At 35.8% G+C, this 26,362-nt stretch overlaps 2 protein-coding genes across 3 annotated transcripts; both read right to left on the bottom strand.

Moving 5' to 3' along the window:
• Window positions 1-258: 258 nt before the first annotated feature.
• Window positions 259-15,718, bottom strand: susd1 (sushi domain containing 1). Of its 2 annotated transcripts, XM_039659646.2 has the most exons (20): window positions 15,532-15,717; window positions 14,974-15,428; window positions 13,918-14,061; window positions 13,657-13,806; window positions 11,687-11,839; window positions 10,773-10,952; window positions 10,409-10,588; window positions 10,143-10,322; window positions 8,405-8,584; window positions 8,122-8,301; window positions 6,929-7,108; window positions 6,572-6,751; window positions 4,851-5,015; window positions 4,673-4,764; window positions 4,394-4,580; window positions 3,828-3,921; window positions 745-1,000; window positions 624-663; window positions 442-535; window positions 259-348 (listed from the first exon to the last, which is right to left on the bottom strand). In XM_039659646.2, exons 2-20 carry the CDS (start codon window positions 15,026-15,028, stop codon window positions 297-299), a joined length of 2,742 nt encoding a protein of 913 aa, XP_039515580.2. In that variant the 5' UTR covers window positions 15,029-15,428; window positions 15,532-15,717; the 3' UTR covers window positions 259-296. The 2 variants fall into 2 exon arrangements, with proteins under 2 accessions (XP_039515580.2, XP_039514612.2); XM_039658678.2 differs by lacking the exon at window positions 6,572-6,751 and having other exon boundaries at window positions 15,532-15,718.
• A 3,749-nt stretch (window positions 15,719-19,467) lies between these two features.
• On the bottom strand, window positions 19,468-26,265 carry LOC120469596 (uncharacterized). The gene is made up of 2 exons (XM_089130587.1): window positions 23,556-26,265; window positions 19,468-21,701 (listed from the first exon to the last, which is right to left on the bottom strand). Exons 1-2 carry the CDS (start codon window positions 23,581-23,583, stop codon window positions 21,055-21,057), a joined length of 675 nt encoding a protein of 224 aa, XP_088986713.1. The 5' UTR covers window positions 23,584-26,265; the 3' UTR covers window positions 19,468-21,054.
• Between the last annotated feature and the right edge of the window lie 97 nt (window positions 26,266-26,362).

The following is a 26,362-nucleotide window of genomic DNA, read 5'->3' on the forward strand; positions in this document are numbered from 1 at the left end:
GTTTTTAAAAGATTATGTTGTTGTTTTTATAATCTTCGTGATCCATTCTTGTCAACACTGCATTATGCACTCTGAACAATATTTAAGTTAAATATAGACATTGGGAAACATTGATACTTGGACCTTTTTATCATTTTTCTCAGTTGGTATTCATTATAATAAAATACCTACTATAATCTACAGTTATCTAATATAACTGCAAAGTGAATCTTAATGGATGTTTCTGACTGCATGAAAAGATGACTCAATATAACTTGGTATCGCAAACAGTTCGGCTTTATTTCAGAACAAAAGAGTCATGTTTCTAAAACTGGAGAAAAAAATCTGGGACTGGACTTTTTACAGTACCTGTAATAAAATAAAATAAAAATCAGAAAATAATTTGACAGTGCTTAAAGAAAATACAAGGCACAAAATTTGATCCTGTCAATGCGATCTCACCAGCTGTACCAGTATCCTAGAACAATGACTGACCCAACAGCACTTATGGATCCAACAGTTACAAGAGCAGACATCTTCATGATGTAGGATGTTCCTAATGTGAGAAAGGAAACATCAGGTTATTTTTTACATAGAGTTTGCAGGTGGCACAAAGCAGTGTTAGAGAGATTTATGATCCTTACCTCTGGCCTTAGCCCAGATTACACAAGACTGTGTTCTAGACTAATAAAGAAAACACAGAGAGAAGTTAAAGATAATGTTTAATGCATTCATTTTGCAGGTTGTCTTAAGATGTCTTCCCACCTTTCCCCACTGACATACAGTGCGGAGGATAATATAATAGTCTTTTCCGTTTTCCAGAGGTGCGTTGAAGAAGTCTCCATAGAGCTGCTGATCCCCGACAGTAAAGTTTAGTTCTGCACTCAGACCGCTGAGCTGGATCTGGGCCGTGACGTACCCTCGGTCACATCTCTGCTGCGAGTAGAACCGTGGACTTGCAGACGAGCTGCAGTCAAACAGCATCACGCCCTCGACTGGGAACACGAACACCTGGTACATACTGAAGACATAAGACACAAACAGACATTCACAGCAACTGAATATTGAATTATTTAGTATATACAGTGGGATCAAATTGCAAGGTTTTTTTCTAAACCTGTAAATAAGCAGTTATAGGATTTCATATGCATTTTTGGTAACACTGTATTTATTGGTTAACATCAACTAACAAAAAATACTTCTAAAGCATTTATTAATCTTAGTTAATGTTAATTTGAATGTAACATTTAATGTAACATTTAATGTAACATTTAATAATACAGTATTTTAATCAAAATTAGGGCTGTGAAACGATTAATCGCATTCAAAATAAAAGTTTGTGTTTACATAATATGTGTGTGTGTAGTGTGTATAATTATTTTGTATATTTAAATACACACATATGCATGTATATATTTAAGAAAAATGTGTTATTAATATATCAAATATTTATATTTATGTATAATATTAATTTTGTATAAATATATATAAATTACATACATGCAAATATTTATTAAATATATACATGCATGTGTGTGTATTTATATATAAAAATAATTATACACACTACACACACATATAATATGTAATCACAAACTTTTATTTTGGATGCGATTAATCACGATTAATCGTTTCACAGCTCTAATCAAAATGTGTATCTGTTAATATTATTTGATGTAACTAAACTTCAGTAGCATGTACTAACATTGAACAGTTCTCATTTTTTAGTTCACATTTTCAAAATTACTTATGCTGATCATGTAATTTTTAATGAAATCTTTTGTTTTAAATAAGAAAGAATGAGATACCTTTTTTAAGTCTGGTCTTAGATATTTGAATCCACGGCATGTGGCATTAACTTTTTATTAGGCATTATTTGGCATTAGCAGTAACACTTCACAATAAGGTCTCATTCGTTAACATTAGATAATGTATTAACTAACTTGAACTAACCATGAGCAATACATTTGTTACTGTATTTATTAATCTTTGATAATGTTAGTTAAATAGAAATCCAGCTCATGTTCATGTTAGTTCATAGTGCAAGAATGAATGTTAACAAATACAACTTTTGATTTTAATAATGTATTATGCTGAAATTAACCTTAACTAAGATTAATAAATGATGTAGATGTATCAGAGGTGGGGGACTCGAGTCACATGACTTGACTCGAGTCTGACTCGAGTCACAATTTTCAGGACTTGTGACTTGCTTGATTAAAGTACAAAAATGACTTGACTTGACTTTGACTTGAGAACAAGTTACTTGAGACTTGACTTGACTTGAAGTGGAAGACTCGACAATGACTTGAACATATAATAAACAAACAGCAATACAGTTAATTAAAATATATATTATGACGTCAGCATCAATATATCGGCATCTGTGCCTTTACGCTGCTCAATTCAAACCGCGCCAAACGGAAGTTCAGGGAGTCTCACGCATATTGATAGCGTCTCCCTGATGCCCGCAAATGAGTTAAAATCTCCCGGAATCTAGAGCGAGATACTGCGCGTATAACATACATAGCGTGCGGCGTGTGCACGGCAGAGATATGGGAAGCCAAACAAACCAAAAGTGGGACGAGACAGCGGGGCTTTACAGAGCTCGTGCCGCGCAGACATGTCATCTGCACGGTTCAATGATCCGAGCCGCGCAGCCGATTCGTCAGCGCAGCGCGGACGTGTTTCCTAGCGACACTCAATAGTCAGCGCTGTACTGACCAATTTAAAGCAACGCAAACCATATGCTACATACTACATGCAAATAAATGTACAATAAAGAAACCCCTCCTTCCTTACAAAGAATTGTTCTCTACTGAAGTTTAGGAGTTAATTATGGAGAATTCCATAATTAAAACAATCATTTGTTAATATTTATGTAAATTTAATATATAATATACATAATATTATTTAATATGTAATATTTATTAAATATAAAATATGTTAATATAACATATTACCATTTTTATTTTATATTTATTTTGAACATATTTTAAATATGTTAATATAACATATATTAACCCTCCCACCCCCCCCCCCCCCCCTAACATTACATTCATTGAGATATACCTCCCTGAAATGAATTCTTGTAGGTTGGGATGTCTGTATATGCAGCATATATATATACAGTACACGGCTGTGCAGCTGCAAATGCGTTTTACATATAGGTTTCAGTAAATCGAGGAAAAGGAGTTTCCGAAGACATTTGTTGGCTATGATAAGAAAAACTACTGAATTAAAAAAAAAATTGCATTTTATATTCTCATACATTTCATACATTTTATATTTTACATTTATATAAGATATAAGATATTACATTTTAGATTTCATACATTTTAGACCGTTTCAATTAAATTGAATTAGACAGATTGGATTATACATCTTAGAATCGATACATCTTAGACTCTGAACGTTTTGTGTAAACAACACAATTTTATTTTATTTTCAGATATTAATGTAGCACAGATATGCATATGATTAATATAGCAAATGTAAGATACATAATATATGTATAAAAGTTCATCTTTTCTGTGCAAAAATAAATATGTATCGAAAAAATTTACCTCTATTTATTTTAGTAGTGTGACTTGACTTTACTTGAAACTTATCAGGACTTGACTTGACTTGCTTAGGGTGAACCCTTGACTTGACTTGACTTGCTTGATTTATCTGAACTGCGACTTGAGACTTGACTTGAGACTTGATGGTTAAGACTTGAGACTTGCTTGGACTTGACCATGTGTGACTTGTCCCCACCTCTGAGATGTATTAGTTCATGTTAACTAATGAAACCTTGTTGTTAAGTGTTACCGCATTAACTCTTAAGAAATGTTAAGCATCCTTACCATATTGAGTCAAGTGTGTTGGTCGATCTCCGTAATCTGAGAGTGGGCGATGAAGCCTCTACTTCACTGTATGTGATTATTGGTGTGGGGGGGACTAGTAACAGAACACAAGTACAATGTCCAAATCAATATACAAGGACAATGAGAATGAATTGTATTGTTTTGGATGTCAATAATCGCCACACAATGGACTAACCCTGATCCTAACCCCGTTCTAAGACCCTTATTCATCGTCTGGTGTCGTTTAAAGCCCTTTGAAGCTGCACTGAAACTCTCATTTGGACCTTGAACCATTTGGTTCCCATTGAAGTCCATTATATGGAGAAAATCCTGGAATGTTTTCATCGAAAACCTTAATTTCTTTTCAACTGAAGTAAGAAAGACGTGGACATCTTGGATGACATGGGGGTGAGTAAATTATCAGCAAAAGTTTTTTTAAAAAGTGAACTACTCCTTTAAAGTTGAGCCAGTTTAGTCTTTTTTTAGAGTTCAAGTATCACTTACAAAACTAAATGTTTGTGGATTATGGATGTTTGCACAAAAGCAGCTTTTGTTTTGTTTTGTACCTGGTATGCTAGTGTTTGCCGTCACTGTAGACGTGGCTCGTGTGGACTCGGCTGTAATGGTTATGGTGTAGTTTGTAGCAGGCAAGAGATTTAAACAGAGAACAGGAGACAGGGCCATGGAGCTGAACATCTTTTTTCTCCTGTCATTGAACAGCCGATCAAAGTCTCGCAATCCAACAAACGTCACCTGTGTTGAGATGTTACATTCAACCTCATTTCATGATTGAGAGACAACTTTGGGAATGCAACAGTGCAAAGATATAGCTGATGAATACTCACCGTGTATTTCTCCCTATATCCTTCATTCTCTGCATTCCAGTGCAGACATCTTTCATTAATCACCACCAGATCCTTAATTATCAGTTTTAGCTCTGGAAAACCGAGAATCAGAAGCAAATTAGACCAGATTTGATGTCAACACCCACTCTTTTGCTGAACAATGACAGTGTGTGTTTACCTTTGCAATGCAGAGTGGCTATCTGCCACTTTCCTGTGATGTCACATATTGAAATGTCACTTCCTGTGTGTCTGTAGTGTCCTTTAACACAGCGGTGGATCACTGCAGTGTTGTTGTCCCATGCTACCTCTGCGTGCGGCACCTCTGGTGCAGGGCCACAATTTGCTGTAGAGAGAAAACACGCAGAAATGGTTATGAAAATGATTCCAGATATTGCTCTGAAATATGTTGATCCGAATTTGTGACAGAATATAAGGATGTGATTTTGATCTCTTTTTCTCATTGTAATTTGTCCTTGTGGATTAGTCGTCATAGGGTTATTTCTAACAGTCAGCTTAACTACAATATATATATATATATATATGGAACATTTCCACTATTATTACACAGGATAAAAATAATAATTATTTAAAAGATGTTATTACACTAGACTAGAGTCAAGAACAAATTAACTTTCCACAACATTCTCTACGTGAAATGTATTATAGGAGTATTATACTCTTACGTGAATAAAGCCCTGTGTGATATTGTTTTTGTTTCATTGGACTAGTTACTAAAATATAGAACTTGTAATTGCTTCCCATGTGACAAATAAACCCCTGTAAAAATGCAGTATGTTTGATATTCATGGTATTTACAATAATATTCAAAAGTTTGGGGTCAGTGAGATTTTCTTTTTTGAAATAAGTATCTTATGCTCACCAAGACTGCATGTATTTGATGAAAAAATAATTAAATAAATAAAATAAATATTACTGCAATTTAAAATAATTCTATTATTTATATTCCTGTGATGCAAAGTCAAGTCACATTTATTTATATAGCAATTTTTTTACCATACGAATTGTTTCAAAGCAGCTTTGCAGAGACAACAGGAAAGTTATGCAAAAAAAGTTTGTTTCCAGAAGAAAAAAAGTGTTCGTTATTATATATATGAAGAGTTCAGATGCAAAAGCCTCTAAATGCCATTTGAAATTTTCTTTTTTCATGATGATTTTTATCAAACTTGTATATTTAAGTTCAGTAATTTCACTTAAATGGCAATGATAATTACCTATTAATTGTTATTTAAGTGAAATTACTGAACTTAAATATACAAGTTTGATAAAAATCATCATTAAAGAAGAAAATTTCAAATGGCATTTAGAGGCTTTTGCATCTGAACTCTTCATATATATATATACTGTAGCCGCTCTGGAGTAAACCGCGATGTCATCGTCCAACTCAGTACAGGTCTTGTATAATAGTGTCATGCAGGCCGATCAATTTTATTGTTGAATATTAAATTTATTGTTAAATTTAATGTCCCCAACTTAGCAAACCAAGTCAATGGCAACAAAGGTGGAACCAGGCTCAGTCTGGGGGGCAAGTTCTCCTCTGGCCAATGAACGAACAGTATATGATTATGATTCAGACGGCATTATAGGTCAGAAATCAGATTGGTTTGGAACAATCAGAGTATTATCCAGTTCTTGTTGAAAGCAGAATTTTCAGCATCATTACTCAAGTCTTCAGTGTCACATGATCCTTCAGAAATCATTATATGCTGATTTGTTCCTTAAACATTTATTATTATTATTATTATTATTATGAAATGGGCTGCATTTTGTGGAAACAATAAATGTCTTTATTCTCACTTTTGATCAATTTAATGTAAAAATAATCATTGACCCCAAACCTTTAAGCATAGTATATGTCATTATAAGAATTCAATTGTTTACCTATACACGTTACAGACACTTTTTCCCAAGTTCCATCTGATGTACATGTCGACGTGTTTTTGTCACTCTCCTGTTTGAGTCCATATTTACATTTGTACTGAACCACACTGCCCAGTACAGATGCTTTATTCCACTTTATATCTGTTAGTGGGAATTCTGGGGGAGGTCCACAGTTTATCTCTGTTTATTGAGACCAGTGTAGAGTGTTAGAAATAAAGACCAGTGCAAAAAATGCATTTCATCATTTCCAATTGAAACTATGATGACCTAAAGTGTAAAGCAGCATTAATGTTTTTCCTTTTATGTGCCACAAAAAAGTTTTAAAGTGAGTAAATGATGACAGAATGTTGTCAGTACCTTCACATCGCATGTTAACTTTGCTCCACTTTGCATTTGAGTTACACAGCGACACATTTCCTTCACCCACAGTGCGATATCCAGCTTCACACACATAGAGGGCCACAGAGCCCAGAGTGGAGCTGCTATTCCACAACACAACCGAGTGAGGTAGTGAGACGGGGACCCCACAGTCTATTTCTAAACAAACACACATACAGACACACTGTACATGTGCATACATTTTATCAGCTTATTAAAGAGGACAGCACTGAAATATCACATTGGTCATTCTCATGAAATGGTCAACCTTAAAGGGTTAGTTCACCCAAAAATGAAAATTATGTCATTAATGACTCACCCTCATGTCGTTCCAAGCCCGTAAGACTTAAAATTGTTTTTGTCTCATAATCAAAGAACGGTAATGTTATTTTCTTTTTTATTATTCTGAAGCTGCTTTGAAACAATCTGTAAAAAATTAGAGCCCGACCGATAAAGGATTTTGAAGGCCGATACCGATACAAATATTTGTTGGTTTTAAAATCCGATATTCCGATATATTGGCCGATATTTTTTTTTTTTTTTTCGGAAACGCACAACAAAACATTAACAGATTTCCCTAATATTAGTTATTTGTAGTTATTTATGAGTTTTAACTAAAATAATATGATAATGCATTTTAATAAGAAACTTTTTTCTTTTATTGTCACAACAGAACAGACTGACGATAGTGGCATTAGCTAGTTTTGTGGTTAGCTAGTCTATGATAGCCATAATTTAGCAATGGATAACGTCATACTGCAAATTGGAAAACATACATTTTCAATATAACAGGCCAAGGAGAGATTTAATTGTTATTCAAGCAATGTTCTGTATGTGTCGTGACCAACTCAATGAGAGTTGCCAACAGGGACGGTGTAGAGTGCCCTCTGGTGGACAAACTATACAACTCCAACACTCATGACATCGTTCAAGCGTGTTTCGTCCGTTTTTATTTTATTTTTGAAATATTCATTTGTCGGCCATTATAACTGCCGATACCGATAGTTTGGAAAACTCCTAATATCGGCCTGCCAATATATCGGTCTGGCTCTAGTAAAAATGTGACTTGATTCGACTTGACAGAGCCCTAAATTGCACCATTTCTTGAGAATGACCCATTCACAAAATAAAGGGGGAAAACGTCAACAAGAAGTAAAAGTGCAAAAATATACCTTGGCACAGAAAATCAGGCTCACTCCAGATTCCCTCTGAATCGCAAACTGACGTATCTCCTTCCCTAACATTATGAAATCCTTCAGTGCACTTATAAGACACACTAGATCCAACTTTAGTGTCTCCTCTCCATATCATAACAGAGAGGGGGGGAGTAGGCGGTATGCCACAGTTCACCTCTGAGAAACAACAAAAACCTTGAAAATGTCTTCAGTTTACACGTTAAAGAAGAAGTCAATCAACATTAACTGAGTAAAAAAAAAAAAACATGCAAACAATTACCTTCACACAACAGAGTAGGTTTTGTCCAATAACCGTTCTCAGCGCACACAGATATATTATGTCCTTGTTTAGGGTAGTAACCGTGTTTGCAGTGATATGTTACAGTGCTGTTAAATGTGACTCTGCCATTCCATATATGTACAGTGAGGGGCAATATAGGAGGCTCCCCACACACAGTCTCTGTTGAGAAGGAAATGACATGTCAATTTATGACCGAATCACTGCACTATGAAGAGTACAGGAATAAAATTACTTATACACTTTTAAAAATAAAGGCTCTTTGGTTTGGTACCTTTAACATCCATAGAATCTTTCCATTGCACACATTTTCAAAAAAAAATCTTTTTATACTTAGAAAAAAATATTCTTTTGAGGACTGTTTTTTCATTGAAGGTTATTTTTGTGGTGGAAATTATTGAAGGAAACTTTTGGATCCTCTATTTTTAAGAGTGTGTAAGATTGGAAGTTTGAAGTTTGAATATGCAAAATCACACAGAAAGCACTTCATATGTCCTCAGAAGATTTGAACAACAGAGAATATAGTGTTAAGGACTGCTTCTGAGATACTTGTTTAATGCTTTTTTGTCATTATAATTTCCATTTACTATACTGCAGAAAAATGATGTACTTCCTTAGTGTTTTTGTCTTCTTTTCCAGCACAAATATCTAAATGTTCATAGCCCTCAAACCGTATTCACTTTATAGCCCTTAATCCTGTAATTGTGGGCAAATGTGGGCACAGAGGACTCGGGTGTGATCCTAATTTTTTTTTATTATAAATGTTATATCACTGTCTTCGATAAAGTTTTGTCTATCCATTTATGGTGGATTTTTTTTATTTTGGGGGTATTTTTAAATTTATTTACTTCAAAAAGTACCATATTTTCTATGTAAATTATGCTTATTTTTATGTTTTATTTTTTTATTTTTTTTTAACTACATTAAAATATCATTCCAATAAGTTCTTAAGAGCTAAAATCTAAATATGAAGTGACTTTGCGGTCACCTGGTGTCTAATTTTGGCTTATTTTAGACTGCTCTAAATTACAGTTTTTCCATTCATTTCTATGGGTGCCCATTTTTGACCCAAATACAAGATTAAGGAGTTTTTTTCACCCACTTAACATTGTAGAATTGAGAAAAAAAATAAAGCGTGTGTTCAGGAGGCAAACTTAGGAAAAGTACCCAAGTCTTGTCTTGTATTTTTTTAAAATAAATCAAAACTGTTTTTCCCACATTTGTCTAGAATACGGTTTAGTCGAGAGGTTAAATCAGGTTAAATAAGGTTAAATCGAGATACATACTTGAGAAGCAAAATGACTAAAGATATTAAGTCTTGTTTGACATTTCAAAAATATGTGAGTTTATGCTTAAAACTAAATATCGAAATCATATCCAAGTTTCTTTTTCTGACCACACTGTCAAATATTATTTTCTAGTTTTATGCACAAACTCACTTAACTAACAAGATCTGATTCTCAAGTAAATGCATCTTGATTTAAGAATGTTTAGATATTTGTTCTGGAATTCAAGACAAAAATACTGAGGATGAACATAACTCTTCAATATACAGTATGGACAAGAGCAGCCAGGATATTCAGCCAGGACAAAAAGACACTCGTGTTGACAATCATGAATAAAATAAATGAAAAAATGTGAATAAATTATGACAATTTATTTTTTTTGGGTGAACTATGCCTTTAAAACTTTCTTTAAAAATAAAATAAAATCTCTGTACCTTCACAAGAATAGTCTGGGTAACTCCACTGACCGTCGGTTTTACACACGGACACATTTCCTGTATCCAAACTGTGATATCCAGTTACACAGTTATACAGAGCCACAGAACCAATCTTACTGACACCGTTCCAGAACAACACTGAGTGAGGCGGGACCGGGGGAGAACCGCATTGTATCTCTAAACACACATAAACAATCTCAACCGATTCTTTGCTTGAGATACGCTGTCGTATTTCTGTCGACATAATAAACAGAAGCAGATACCTTCACACTGGAAGTCAGGATGGCTCCATGTCCCATGAGCAGTACACACTGACACATTCTCACGTCCACTGTTATAAAACTGTGGGTCACACACATACAGCGCCAATGATCCCATTCGAGAGATGTTATTCCAAACCGTTTTTGACTGAGGCATAACATGAGGTTCTCCACAGTCCACTTCTGTGTAGAAATTGATTATATTTTGTCAGGTGACAGTAAAAAATGCAATGAATTTGTGTGTATCCCAACACTTTTTTGTGTTTGTGTGATGAATATCCCATTTCACTCTGAAATACATCAAATTATGATGTTGTAATGTGATGATCGTGCAGTCAGTCATTTTTCGCTCAAATGTAAACATTACCTTCACAGACCAAACTGGGTCCGTGCCACTTTCCATCCAGACCACAGACGGATGAATTCTGTCCTCTCTTCCACTGAAATCCCTCCCGGCAGCCGTACAGGAGTTCACTGCTGTAGTGTGTGATAGTTGGGGAGAGCCGGTCGGCGTGGAGGACTGAAGGAGGAGACCCGCAATCTATCACTATACAAACACAGAAACGGGTCCATTACTTAAAGGAGTAGTTCACTTTTGAAAAAACCCCATGTCATCCAAGATGTCCATGTCTTTCTTTCTTCAGTCGAAAAGAAATTAAGAAGGAATTCTCCATAAAATGCACTTCAATGGGAACCAAACGGTTCAAAGTCCAAAAAACACTTTCAGTACAAACTGCAAACTGTTCAAAGGGCTTTAAACAATTCCAGATGATGAATAAGGGTCTTATCAAGCGAAACAATCGCTCATTTAATAAATAAATAATAACGTTTAAGTTTTATAAGCTCAAATGGTCGCCTTGCTCTGTTCTGTGATGCCCGTTCGTGACTCTCATGTTCGAACTCGTTCATCAAAATGAACAACTCTTTTCCAAGTCATTTGGTTCATTTAACGAACAGCCCTTTGAACAGTTTGTAGTTTGCACTGAAACTGCCTTTTGGACCTTGAACCGTTTGGTCCCCATTGAAGTCCATTATATGGAGAAAAATGCTGGAATGTTTTCATCAAAAACCTTTAATTTCTTTTCGACTGAAGAAAGAAAGACATGGACATCTTGGATGAAATGGGGGTGAGTAAATTATCAGCAAACGTTTTTTTAAAAGTGAACTACTCCTTTAATTCGTTCATTCATTGCAGCTGTAATGTGATAAAACAGTTCAGGAGATATTTCTAGAGGGCCACGAGTGATTTGGTAATGTAACCGACATTGGCCCAATTCTTACCCTTGCAGTAAGCTGCGTCTCGGTTTGGATTAAAGGGTTCTGGTCCACCCTGGACTGTGTAACCGATCTGACAGGAGCAGGTGAAATCTCCCTCTGTGTTTCGACAGAGACCTCCTTCACCACAGACTCCCTGCACGCTGCACTCGTCCAGATCTACAGACAAAACAACATCATGGAGTGAGAGGAGAACTGTGCTGCCTGAAATAACAGAACAGAGTCTATTATGACAGCGTTTTAGTGCCACTGTAAAGTCTGTTTAGTTTTATATTGTTTTGGTTCTGGTTTCCCAGTTCTGGTTTGCCTTATTAGTTTCCATAGATCCTAATTTACCCACCTGTTCTGTTTTCAATTGATTACTCAGTTTGTGTATTTTAGGGGTTGAACAGTTTTTTTAAGTCGATAATTGTGTGATTAAAGTCGAGTTGAGGTGGACTAGTCGCTGATGATGTCATTAATGAACAAATACTAAACTTGAACGGGTTGCCTTGTGCACAGACATGGCACATGATTTTTTAAAAGTCTATGCATATGACTCAGCGGTCTTACAAAACAGCTTATTTTTATCAGTTCTTTTGTCTTTGGGTTGTTATATTTCTCACAGATTTCTGCTCGTTCTAAATCAGACACAGATAAAGTATCTATCCATCATAAAAGTGCATCTATCCATTATAAAAGTGCATTCATCCATCATAAAAGTGCATCTATCCATTATAAAAGTCCATCCATCCATTATAAAAGTGCATCTCTCCATCATAAAAGTGCATCTCTCCATCATAAAAGTGCATCCATCCATCATAAAAGTGCATCTATCCATCATAAGGAGCGCATCTATTCATCATAAAAGTGCATCTCTCCATCATAAAAGTCCATCCATCCATCATAAAAGTGCATCTATTCATCATAAAAGTGCATCCATCCATCATAAAAGTGCATCTCTACATCATAAAAGTGCATCTATCCATCATAAAAGTGCATCTCTCCATCATAAAAGTCCATCCATCATAAAAGTGCATCTATCCATCATAAAAGTGCATCTATCCATCATAAAAGCACATCTATTCATCATAAAAGTGCATCTCTCCATCATAAAAGTCCATCTATCCATCATAAAAGTGCATCTATCCATTATAAAAGTGCATCCATCCATCATAAAAGTGCATCTATCCATCATAAAAGTGCATCCATCCATCATAAAAGTGTTCCACACGGCTCTGGGAGGTTAAAGAATTTCACACGTGAAGTGATGTGTTTGTGATAAAGTTTTAAATATGGATATTTTTTTCTTACACAAACACACCGCTTCACTTTAGAAGGTCTTTATTAACCTCCCATACAAAAAAGGGTTATTTCAGCAAGCTTTACAGTGAACCTAAACTTCTATAACTTTTTACCCTTTAATTTTTTAGAGCTTTCACTTCTGCAATACTCAGCTGAGTGTCTTCTTTAAAAAGAGACAATAAGTCTGTATTCCAAAGCAATTATGAATTACAGCCATTTAAGTTCAGATCTATGATCAGAAAGGGTGGTGACAGTTAACAGGTTAATGTGGTTTGTGTTCTGACATGTACAGCCTTTTAAGCTGCATTAAATATGTGTAAAATAATAATTTAATATTACTATAAATAATCTGTTTATCAAGATAACACATTTTATGCTATGTTTAAAAAAATTGTTTGTTATTTTTATTGTTGTTAGCCAGGATAAGTGTGTCCTTTATTGTATTTTGACACATTTCACATGAAGCAACTCCTGTTTGACATTTTTGAGCCACTGTTGTGCAATACATTTCTCAGAACTTGTTTAGCAAATTATCCCATTCAGGATATATCACTTGCCACACCATGTTCACACCCATCCTGTAACATCTCTGCACATGTTTGAGAAACACAATCAGCAAAACAACAATGATATGAGGAACACATGCTGGGGCCCAAATGATATGGCTCCACAAATACATTCTGAAGACTCACCATGGCAGTACGTTCCATCATTGGGTATGAATGTGTTCATGTCATTGGACGGGCTGTAGCCTGCAAGACAGGTGCAGTAATAGCTGCCGTGCGTGTTGTGACACTTAGTGTGATCGCCACAGATTCTACCCAGCTGACACTCATCTTTATCTGTAAAACCGGTTATCATGTGATGAACAGATTTGCACAGTTACAGAAGCCCCATAACAAAAGTGAATCTGTTTATCAATCAAAAACATATAGTACTCAGGATAATCAAACCTTGGCAATAAGTCCTTCCATTGCCGACAAATCCATACATGCAGTTGCACACTTTCCCCCCAGATCCGTCAGTTTTATCATCACAGGTAGCGTTTTGATGGCAAGAGGCACAAACATCCCCTTTGTTTGCCTTCACTCTTATATCTGAGGAGAGGAAAAACCTGGATTGACATTTCCATTTTGAAATGAGGATACTAAAGCCTAGTATATAAAATTTTAATCTGGAAAAAGTGTGTTTTTTTATACCAAATAAGTGAATAACAATATATAAAATTCTTTACTATTTCTTGGAAAATTAATGACATTAATTGAGATGGTCATCATGTTGGATGATCATCAGGTTAAAATGATCATCAAGGTAAACCAAATACTTTATGGAAATAAACTTAATTCACACTAATTGTTATCCTGATAATATAATTTATAATGAAAAAAAAAAAGTATTTTCACACAAACACACACACACACATATATATATATATATATATATATATATATATATATATATATATATTTACATACTCATTTATATACACAAACACACACACATATATATATATATATATATATATATATATATATATATATTAGGGCTGTAAAACGAATAATCGCGATTAATCGCATCCAAAATAAAAGTTTGTGTTTACATAATATATGTGGATGCACTGTGTATAATTATTTTATATATATATAAATACACACACATGCTTGTATATATTTCAGAAATATTTTCATGTATATACTGTTTTAATGTATATTATATATAAATATTTTATATATAAACAATATTTTTTAAAATATACATGCATGTGTGTGTATTTATATATACAGTATATATACTTATACACAGTGCATCCACATACACTGTATTATGTAAACACAAACTTTTATTTTGGAGGCGATTAATCGTTTAACAGCCCTATATATACACAAACAATTTTGACAATCAATATTTGCATAACTTTATTAATTCAAGGATGAAATGATTTCAATCTTTTATGACTATTTAAATAGTTGTGATTAGCATAAAGTCACCTACAATTGTTTGATACTGACCTTTAAAGATGATTTGAATCATCAGGAAACATAAGGCCACTCTTTTGACTGTCATCGCTGTTTTTCTCTCCTCTCTTCATGTGAACTCAATACATCACTGTTCTGTTCCACATTTCTCCTACTTTCCCCCTAAAGACCCTCCTCCTCCATTCTGACTCTGTTGATAGTGCTGAATGAGTGTGGGGCAGAACGGTTAGTTGAGGTCAAGCACATCTCCTCTCAGCTTTCTGAAGGACATAGCGGTCTGTGCGGTTTGTAATTGAGCATCTATTATCATCAGCGCTGACACATTCAGTTAAATGTCGCTCTCCGAGAGGGAACCTGCTCCTTCTTATGGCCACAGGAATTGCACCATCACTGGCCACATACTGATTATGACTATTTTTGGATACTGTTTATGAAAGCTGCCAAACAGCTGTGAATACACCCATCTTCAATTTCCGCTGATGGGCTATCTATAAAAAAAATTTCTTTGTGTTATCGGTCATGTTATTTTTGAAAAAATGTATCTTGTATGATTAAAGTTGGCTTCTAATAACAGTAAATTAATTGTCTTACCTTTTTTGGGGTATATATTTCTGATGCACAAAAGAATGACCTAAAAAAAAAAAAAAGTAAGTTCTTTCCCAAAAATTTCACATTGGAATTATTCTTAATAAGTTCTTACTATGATCATGACAAAAAGAGTACAAAACAAATAAATGAACATACAAGTGCGTGACACATCTACAGCGCCAACTCTAGTCGATAGCGAGTTTGGGCATTAAAGATAAGAGTTCTCTGCACTATCACCCTTCTAACACACCCCTCAAACACACATACACACCAACCCCTCCCAACAAAACACACACCCTCCCTCAGCTCATCCGGAAACCTCCACTGAGATGAGAAACCATTTCCTCCACCTGACTGCTGCACATGTGACACAGGAGAGAAACAAGAGTACTGTGTGCTGGTGTGAACATATGCACTGCTTTTATTCAAATGTACAAAACAGACACCATTGTAGCCATATGAGGAGATGGAGCTCATTAGTGTTCTACTGCACAGTACACACTGAATATATTTTAAGTATGTGAGTGTGCTAAAGGTCTTAAAAAATAGTATGCAGCATTTTTACATCATAACATGAAAGATAACGTCTCAGTTACTAGCGTAACCTCGGTTCCCTGAGAGTAGGGAATGAGTATTGCGTAAGTAACTTACGCTATGGGAAAAGTCCTTTTCTCAAGAATATTGAATATTTAAAACGCAGTGCAGCCACATAGCTGAGAACCTAGTGCGCTCATTGGCTGTGCTGCGCAACTGCACGAACTGATTGTGAGGCGACTCAGGCGGCCGCCTTGCACCCATGTGTCTCAGCCCCCATTCTCGCCCTATAATTTAGGTTAAATCAACTGAGGTGATCCCCTGATCAAAGCACAGTGGCACGGTGGGTTACACAATATCGTTCCCTACTCTCAGGAAACCAAGGTTATGTTACACCCGAGGCCCATCGTGTAAAGTTCTGAGTCCTAAAAGAGACTAGACAGTGACTAACCTCTTATAGCGAACCAATAAATGGGCCACACTCCTTATTTATATGGTACATAGCCCAGCCCACCACCACACAGATATCTTCCAGTGGTAATTGGCTTTATGCACAGCAGCACTGCTTCCTGAACTTCAGCCAGCTCCTTGTTTCCTGTCTGCCATTATTGGACAAATTGATTAATTCAGGTGTGCCTGACCTCAGTAGTCACAGCAACAATAATCAAAATCACGCCTGAATTAATCAAGTATGTCCAATCCTTCTTTGGAACGAGGAAGTCATCCAAGATGTCCATGTCATTATTTCTTCAGTCAAAAAGAAATTAAGGTTTTTGATGAAAACCTTCCAGGATTTTTTTCCATATAATGGACTTCAATGGGAACCAAACGGTTCAAATTATCAGCAAAAGTTTTTCGGGTTTTTTTTAAGTGAACTACTCCTTTAAATACCATGAATCGATTAGGCCATCCTGTTTTCAGTTGACGAATGAAATGGAACATCATAGCGCTCATCCCATCCAATAAATCGCAATAATCTTTGTTTTGTTACTATTGCTATAAAACAGTCTCTCAGACTTTTAAATACGTCCATTTTCTTACGAAATTAAAAAACCTACCGTTTTGGCGCTGCTCCGAAAAACCATATGAAGAGTTCAGATGCAAAAGCCTCTAAATGCCATTTGAAATTTTCTTCTAAAAAGTTTTTTTTTTTTTATCAAGCTTGTATATTTAAGTTCAGTAATTTCAAATGAAGATTACCTATTAATTGTCATTTAAGTGAAATTACTGAACTTTAAAATACAAGCTTGATAAAAATGGTCATTTTAGAAGAAAATTTCAAATGGCATTTAGAGGCTTTTGCATCTGAACTCTTCATATCCAGTGGCCATAAACTCGTTAGTCAGCTAGAAAAATTAACTCTAGAGCAGCATTTCGCTAAACATCAGATCACATATTCATTATATATTTAAGTTCTTTAGTATTTAATGTTTGAATAAATCTGGCAAGTTATGACGGCCACAATTTAAATGTCTATATTTCATACAGCCTAACTTTATTATAAAAATAAGTAAGAGTGATTTAAGTGTTTCTATAGAGATCAGTATATAATTACCAATACTATTGGCCAATTGATTCCCCATTAACACCATTAGTTAAGAGATTTGTTTTCCTTATGAAAATTTCCCGTATTGAACCTGCATCAAAATAATCAATATTAAGTCTAATCGAATTACAAGCTTGTGAATCGAATTGTGAAATTTGTCAATAGTCCAGCCCCAATAGTGGGCACACAACCCAGCGCGAGCCGGAAGAACAGACAGAAAAAAAGTGCTCTTTTCGTGCTTTATTTGAGTGAAATGGATATATGTGAAAACGAAAAGCTTTTTGGAGGTTGGTCCAGCCGCAGCGGGACTCAAACACTCTTTTCCTAACCTGTCACCATGGCTAGGCTGGGAGACGGGCGGCGCTGACTTCACTGGCTGTAAGGCGCCTTCTTCGGTGCAACGTCCCGCAAATCCTCGGCTGCTAGGCCGAACAGACTGGTGGTGGAGATGGGGGAGTTCAGAAAGGCTTCCTTGTCTGCGTGCTTCATCTCTGTTAGGTTTAACCAAAGATGACGTTCAAGCACCGTCAAGTACGCCATGCTCTTACCAATCGCCTGGGCGGTCGACTTGATAGCTCGCAAAGCCACGTCAGTGGCGATGCGCAGGTCCCTTAAAGCTTCCGGTTGAGGTCCAGACTTGTCCATCGAGCTAAGTTGTTTGGCCTGAAAAACCTGGACGACAGCCATGGTATGAAGCGCCGAAGCAGCTTGGCCAGCGGAGGCGTAGGCCCGGCCAGTGAGAGCTGAAGTGGCGCGGGAAGGTTTGGACGGGTGAGTCGGTTTAACTTTCCATCGCCTAGCGGTGGGCGGGCAGAGGTGTGCGGCCACCGCTTCCTCGAGGGGAGGAATGGTTTTGTATCCTTTCTCAGCAGCGCCGTCGACGGTCGAGAGCATTGAAGAGATGGACGGCTTTAGACGAGTTGAGTTTGGCGCTTTCCACGACTTTGTTAGTTCGTCGTGTACTTCTGGGAAGAAGGGAGCTGGTCTCTGCCGAGGGGCCTGCCAGCGTTGCTGAAGGAACCGACCGTCTAGCCTGCTGCGCTTGGGCGGTTGGGGCGAAGACCACTCGAGCCCGAGGTCTTTAGCGGCCTTCGTCAACACGCGAAGCATCTCTGCCTCTGCATCAAAGCGGAGTCTCGCGTCGCTCGTGCAGGCTTGAGTTGAGGGTGCGGGGTCGACCCTGGAGTCCGTCAACTTGCATTCGGATGCAGCGAGAGAAAGACTTTTCGTTCTCTTCCTCTGATCCCTCAAAAAAGTCGAGACGGACTGCTCGATGAGAGGGGCGCTGGTCTGCCTCTGCGAACTGGACAGGTTAACGTTAGGGGGATTCCCTGGGTGAGGCACGCGGGAACTAGGCCGGCGTGAGCTCACTTGAATTCGCCCGCTCTGATATCCTCCGTGAGCGCGGCCCGAGCAAAGGTTAAGGGGGGGTACGGGGTCGTTGTCTTTGAAACTGACCTGTCGAGGCGGCCGCATGGTGGAGAGCGGCATCTCATCATACTTTGCTTTAGAGAGTGCAGCTTTCGCGTGGCCACGGCCCAAACCGGAAGCACAATGGATGTGACGATCTCCGCCGGAGAGAGGGCCTCTGCACGAGGCGTAAGTGACCCGAGACATTTGAAACAACGCCTAGAATTTGTTCTTTTTGATGAATCGCAGCGATTCGCACAGATAGCTTGATCCGCTGAAGGGTTTCGGTGATGGCGTGAAAAGAATGAGACTGTTGAACAATGCGATTGATATCCGAATTATAAGCCACGCCCATTGTGGCGGGCTCTGACACGCCTGGGCGCGAAGCGGCCTGATTGGTTAGCGCGCCTGAGTCGCCTCGCCATAGGTTCGTGCAGTTGCCGCAGTACAGCCAATAAGCGCGCTAGGCTCTTTAGCGTCAGTAACTTTTTATTGTCTTTTTAATACATTAATGCTTTTATTCAGCAAGGATGCATTAAATTAATGAGAAGTTTCAGTAAAGACATTTAATGTGACAAACGATTTGTAGTTCATATAAATTATGTTATTTTCAACTTTCTATTCATGATCGAATCCAAAACAAGTCACAGTTCCACAAAAATATTAAGTGGTGTAACTTTGTTCAGCATTAATAATAACAATAAGAAATGTTTCTTGAGCAGCAAATCAGCATTTTATAACGATTTTTTGAAGGATCAGGTGACACTGAAGACTGGAGTAATGGCATCTGGCATCTCATATTCATATAGAAAGCAGTTATTTCAAATTGTAATAATTTTTCACAATATTACTGTTTTACTGTATTTTTTATTAAATAAAAGAGCATAAGAGACTTCCTTCAAAAACAATTTGGTCGCCATATTTTTTAATGGCATAGCAATAATCATGTTTATAATTTACAATAATGCCCGCCATACTAGCTCTGAAGGCAGAGCACTGACTTCACATCCCGTTTTTTACAGTCTTCTGACACATTTTGGTCACTGATCGAACAAAATCGAGCACGCCGAGCTAGAAATATCTGCGTTTGATTCTTTTCTCTGTGCAGTTGATATTTACCTGCACATTTCCAGTGGTGCTCTCTGACTCAGATCAGCACTGAATATTTCACAAGCTGCAACTACAATGAAAGACAAACACATACAAAATGTATAATTCACATAAACACTATTGTGCCAGATGCACGGGAAAAGCAGCCAAAAAAGTGAACTGCTTAGGTTTAAATTAGCTCTGTCTGGCAGCACCATCTTCCAAAACCTTTTAAAACTAGATCCTCACAGCAATTGTGCTCATGCAGAAACACATTTACACCTTCAGGAGGCATATCATGGAAAACAGGATTTTTTCATTATCTTCTGAAGTAAAAGACTTCCACTTTTCATGCTTCAAGGTTTGAGTCCTTCCCTACCTTATTTTCTTCTTTCCCTAGGAAACATGTCACGTTATGGGAGTAAAATAGGTTACAAATGTCATTTCATTACTTTAAAACAACAAATAACCTTGTGTCAGAGAAAGAGAGTTAAAAATGGTCATGAAAACCATAATTATGACTGTTTTAGGTGCATGACACCTTGATTAAAGGCCTGTTCACACCAAGGACAATAATTATAACAATAAAGACATAGTTTTAAAAATCATTTAATAAAAATCTAAATGTAAAATAATAGCACAGTCCATACCACTACTATAACAATAACAACAGAGGAATGAGTTGGAATCACTTTCAGAATAATTTTTAAATGATTTTTGATTTTTGACAACCAATCAGAATCCATCCTTCTTTAAAGCGCTCAAGTATTTAAAGTGGCAGACGACAAAACTGCAATGCGTGCTTTTAATAAACAGAATGATATTGTCTTTTAAAGTTGACGTTAAAGTAATTTTTATCGTCCTTGATATGAACAGGCCTTAACATTATAAAATTACGTTTAAGAAAAAAAATTGCTCAAAAAGTGTATAATATTGGCCCTTTTTTATCATATGATAACACAGAGGCAGCAGGAGCGTGTGTGTTTTTTGGGCAGCTCCTGCTCCTCATTAGGAGTCTCCATGATCGAGCCTTGCTCTTGACTCCGCCCATCACACAAAGAGTGGGAGGAGTCAGAGGAGATTGACTGGAGACCCCCACACACGAGCTCGGCCGCGTTCCCGTCCGTAGTGGACATGTCCGTCACTGTCCTCTCTCTAAGGGACATATCATCATCATCCTCATCAATCAGCACCACATCCGTTTTCACGTCCACCTGGATGCAGGGAACGGTCTGAACATCCTCCGAGCTCTCCAGGTAGCTGGAGTCGATGAAACCCATGAGAGAGGACTTGTCAATGTCCAGTGACGCGTCGATTAGACTGTCCTCCGCCTCGTGGTGCAGATATTGCATCTCTTTCAGATTTTGGACATTGGAAACGCTCCATGAATTACATGTCTGTTCATTTGTTCCTATAACACCGTTCGATGCGACCTCTGTCGGATTTGTTTTCCTTCCATCATTAGCCGTGACCTCTAGAGTCAGTTCGGGTTCAAAAATGGTCTTCTGCGGGTCCCTGAAAAGCGTCCCATCCTTTTGAGAACTGTTCATCATACACTTTTGCTTCTTCACACAGGTTGTCTTTCCAACAGAGCCTAGGACAGTGAAAAAGAGGATTCATATGGCTATAGATACATGCTAAAGTCACCGCTACGTTTAACGTTGTTTTATGCGGTTGCTAAGATGTCATTTTTAATGTGTTGCTATGTGGTTACTTAGTCAAAAAAGACCAAAAGAGTCTCCATGATATGCTGATGTATTGTAAAAAAGAAAAAAAAATGTTTAAAAAATGTTTAAGTTGTTCCAACTTAAATTACATTAAAGAAAAATGAGTTGAATCTCGTATAACTTTAAAAAGTTGAAAATTGCTGAACTTATTTTGATGAGTTAACGCAATGTAAGAAATGTCAATGTCCATTTTATATAGCACTATTAATCACAACCTAGGTCGTCCAGTGTGCTGCACAATGAAAACAGAACAAAGCAATACAATACAATTAAAAACACAACAAAATACAACTTCCTCATTGATTATATGTCGATATGAATGTAAAAATATGTAAAAAAAAAAAAAAAAAAATCATAACTTATTAATCATATTCATTCATAATGACAACTATATTACTGGTATCTAAATGGCTATTCCCTCATTTAAAAGGTCTAAAATATGTTTTTCACCCATAAATCATATGTTGAAGCACTTCTCCTAAACAAACCAAATAATTTGAGGTAATATTCATATCTGGGATGAGTTATAAAGAATACACTATGTTGAGTTATATTAGTAGCTTATAGCAATAGTAAAAATTACGATTAGCAAACAAATAAAAATGGTATTTATCATGAATTTACAATCTGTCAGTCTATCCTACCTTTCAATAATTTGAGGTCGGTAAGATTTTGTAATGTTTTTGAAAGAAGTCTCTTATGCTCACCAAGGCTGCATATATATATATATATATATATATATAAAAAAACTGTGAAATGTTATTAAAATTTCAGGTAACTTAATATTTAAAATTTAAAAATGTAAAATTTATTTAAAACTAAACGTATTTTCAGCATCATTACTCCAGTCTTCAGTGTCACATGATCCTTAAAATCATTCTAATATGCTGATTTGCTGTTCAATAAACATTTCTTATCATTATCAATGTTGAAAAATTTAGTGCTGCTTCATTTTTGGTGAAAATCATGAAACATTTTTTTCTGGATAATTTGATGAATATAAAAAAAAACATCTTTTGTAACATTATAAATGTCTTCACAGTCTCATTTGATCAATTTAAAATGCATCCTTGCTGAATAAAATTGTACACTGTAAAAAAATTGATGGTTTAACTTAAAAAAAACCCCGAAGTAGCCTGGTTGCCTTAAAATTTTAAGTTCATTGAAATGGAAAAATTGAGTTAATGCAATGAGGAAGATTGATTTTAATCATCAGAAACTCAAAATATTATGTAATCTGAACCACATCAATTATTTCAGTTGATTTGACAAGTCAATGTTGTGGTTACAAATCATGAACATATATATATATATGAAGAGTTCAGATGCAAAAGCCTCTAAATGCCATTTGAAATTTTCTTCTTTAATGATGATTTTTATCAAACTTGTATATTTAAGTTCAGTAATTTTACTTAAATGGCAATGATAATTACCTATTAATTGTTATTTAAGTGAAATTACTGAACTTAAATATACAAGTTTGATAAAAATCATCATTAAAGAAGAAAATTTCAAATGGCATTTAGAGGCTTTTGCATCTGAACTCTTCATATATATATATATATACTGTATATTTTTTTTACAGTGTAATGACCTCAAAACTTTTGAAAGGTGGAGTATCTAAGCCATTTCTTATATCTTACAATATCTTGCAAAATATTTCTATCGCATAAACAAGTTTTTGTTCATTTAAAACTGCCCTGAGATCTTTCTCTACTCACCAGAGTTAGCGTTGTCTTTGGTGACCATGGCAAGCTCTTCCTAACACACCTCAGAGAGCGCTTGTCCAAGAGACAGGTCACATCTGAACAGTCAAGGAGACAAAACAAAATAAGATCTCCTATAAACCCTCTACGGATTCAGGATTACCACAAAGGAATTAACCTTTTGCCCTTCCAACCCCACACTAATACCTCAACATCCATGCCTTTACTTTTAGCATCCACAGATACAGCACTGTTAATGCTCCAGATGTTGCAAACAAAGAAGAAATGCAAAATATCCGACCACAAATGCACTAATACACATTACGATATTGAGAGAACAGAAAGATGAAGAAACAGGAGTAGACGAGGGAATGAAAATGGGAGGTGGGCAGTTTCCACAGGATGAATACAGACATGAAGCCTTTAAAAGCAGCAAAAAATAACTCAAAGTTCCCAAGAGACTTCAAGGCATTTTCAGAGGAAGAAAGACACTCTAACTGGCGTGGCCGTCACTCGTGAGGTACACAAAGACACACAAATCTGCATATCAGGAGTCACAAACAACACAGCACTACAGAAAATATCCCACTTCTCTCAGAAATAACAAAGTAAAGTCTTACCAAAGCTTATAAGACAGTATTGAACTTACACTTTCATTATTTTCTCCTTTGATCACAGCAGCTTTTCCACTCACTGCTCCAAACACACCGATTACACATGACTGCACATTACACACGACAGAATCAGGCCTTTATGAATTAATGATGTCTATTAGGCCATATGAGTAGACAAGAATTCACTACACAGCAGTCTTATACCAGATATTAGTTTATCTTGTATAAGACTATATACTGAGGGTGTATATTTATACTATATATTACACACACACCTAAGTTATATAATACATTAAATTGCTTAATAATGGTTTGTATGTTAATTATTATTATTAATAATTATTTGTATGTTTTGATTTAGTGTGCTAGTGGGAAATAGTTTAGATTTCCAAACATTCATTTTGTAAATGTGTAATTTGCACCCAAAAAAAAATATATTTAAAGCATCTGTCCCAAAAAAATAAATATATTAAATTCACAATAATAAGAGACAACATAACTACCATCAAAACTGACTAGCTAATTACGAGTGTGTTCAATGTTATGTTAAATAGCACTAAATAAACAACAAATTATAATTTTCACAAACATTTACAAGTATAGCTGCATGTAAAAAAAACTACATCTATCCAGCAAATTCCAAAGAAATTAAGATTACATTTACAATAATGAGTTAATCACCATCAATATAGCTTAATTGTGTTTCAATGCTAACTAGGATAATTAAAACCCTACTAAGTAAACAAGTTCGAAGTAATCAACAGAAACATCAGATCATTTTCTAAAAATGTGTGGATGAGCCTCGAAACAGGTTAAATTGGTCTGAAAACAAGTTCAGATGTTACAAATTAAGAATCGCAACAATTGGAGAAAATGAATCATTACGTAGATATAAAAGTTATAATATACAGTATCTATCTTGTTCAGAAAAGAGCTTCTGTGAGAAACCCCCTCCTCATATCTGGAAACACACTAATAAATAATACACACGGAGCACTTACACACGTGTGTGTGTGTAAGCATAGGGAAGGGCAAAGAGAAGAAAAGAGGCGAGAGAGTGAAATATTGATGAGAAACGGCCCTCCACTCAACTCCTCCCCCACTGACACAGACTGATTAAAACTGATACAATATGAATTCATATTCAACTGAATTCAAACTAAAATTATAGAATAAAATCACATTTAAAAGGCAATATTTAACAAATCTGTAGCAATTTATTTGGTCCCACTTTATATTAAGTACTTACATTGACAAATATGTACAATGTACATATTGTGTTCAGGTTGTATTAAAACACCTTTGCTGCTGATACGGGTAAGGTTAGGGTCAGGTGTGGTGGCATGGGTAGGTTTAAGGGTAGGTTAAGGTGTGAGGGAAGGGTCAACTGTGTAAAAATGTAATTATATAAATTAATTACAGCTCTAATTACATGCAGGTATTTTCAAAAAATAAGTACAATGTAAAACATGTATGTACACAATAAGTCCATTGTATCAAATTATTAATATCAATGTAAGTACACAGTACTTAAAGTCACTTAATATAAGTGGGACCATTTATTTTATTCCCTTTAAGTAAGTTATTTTAAGATATTGCATCCCACATATTGATTTATAGTACTATTTATCATGTTTCTTTGCACAAACAAATACAGTGCATATTATAATTTAGTTCTACATAATGAGGGATCTAAGGATTCTCAGGAACAACCTGTGTGTGTTATTTTAAGAGAGTAACCATACATCTGTGTTTTTATTATTTTGTTTGTTAATTTACAATTATATTTAATCATTCGTCATTTATGTAGCTGTCATTTGTAGCTGTCATTAATTTATGTCATATAAATATATATTACTTATATACAATTATTTATTTTATATTACTTATTATTTTACTTAATAAATAAAAACATGTCCCAACCTTTATCCAATCTTTAGAAATGATTATTTCATTCCACCAGTTCAACACGGTCCCCTGCCGTTAAAGTCACCATGAAATCAAAATGGACAATTCTTATTTTTATGAAATATTGTTGTGTTTATTATAAATGATTTAAATGAGCACTTGATTTTTTTTTTTATTAATGGGCTCTCGTAATCTTTAATCAAAATGATTTCCTCTCCCTATTGCAGCGACATCACTTCTCTTCTCTGATGATGTCTTCACTGGCGTGAGGGCGGGACAACCTGTCACTCACATGAGATC

This window comes from Pimephales promelas, chromosome 4 (genome assembly GCF_988280905.1).
Source record: "Pimephales promelas chromosome 4, fPimPro1.hap1.1, whole genome shotgun sequence".
In the NCBI taxonomy this organism is placed as follows: Eukaryota; Metazoa; Chordata; class Actinopteri; order Cypriniformes; family Leuciscidae; genus Pimephales; species Pimephales promelas.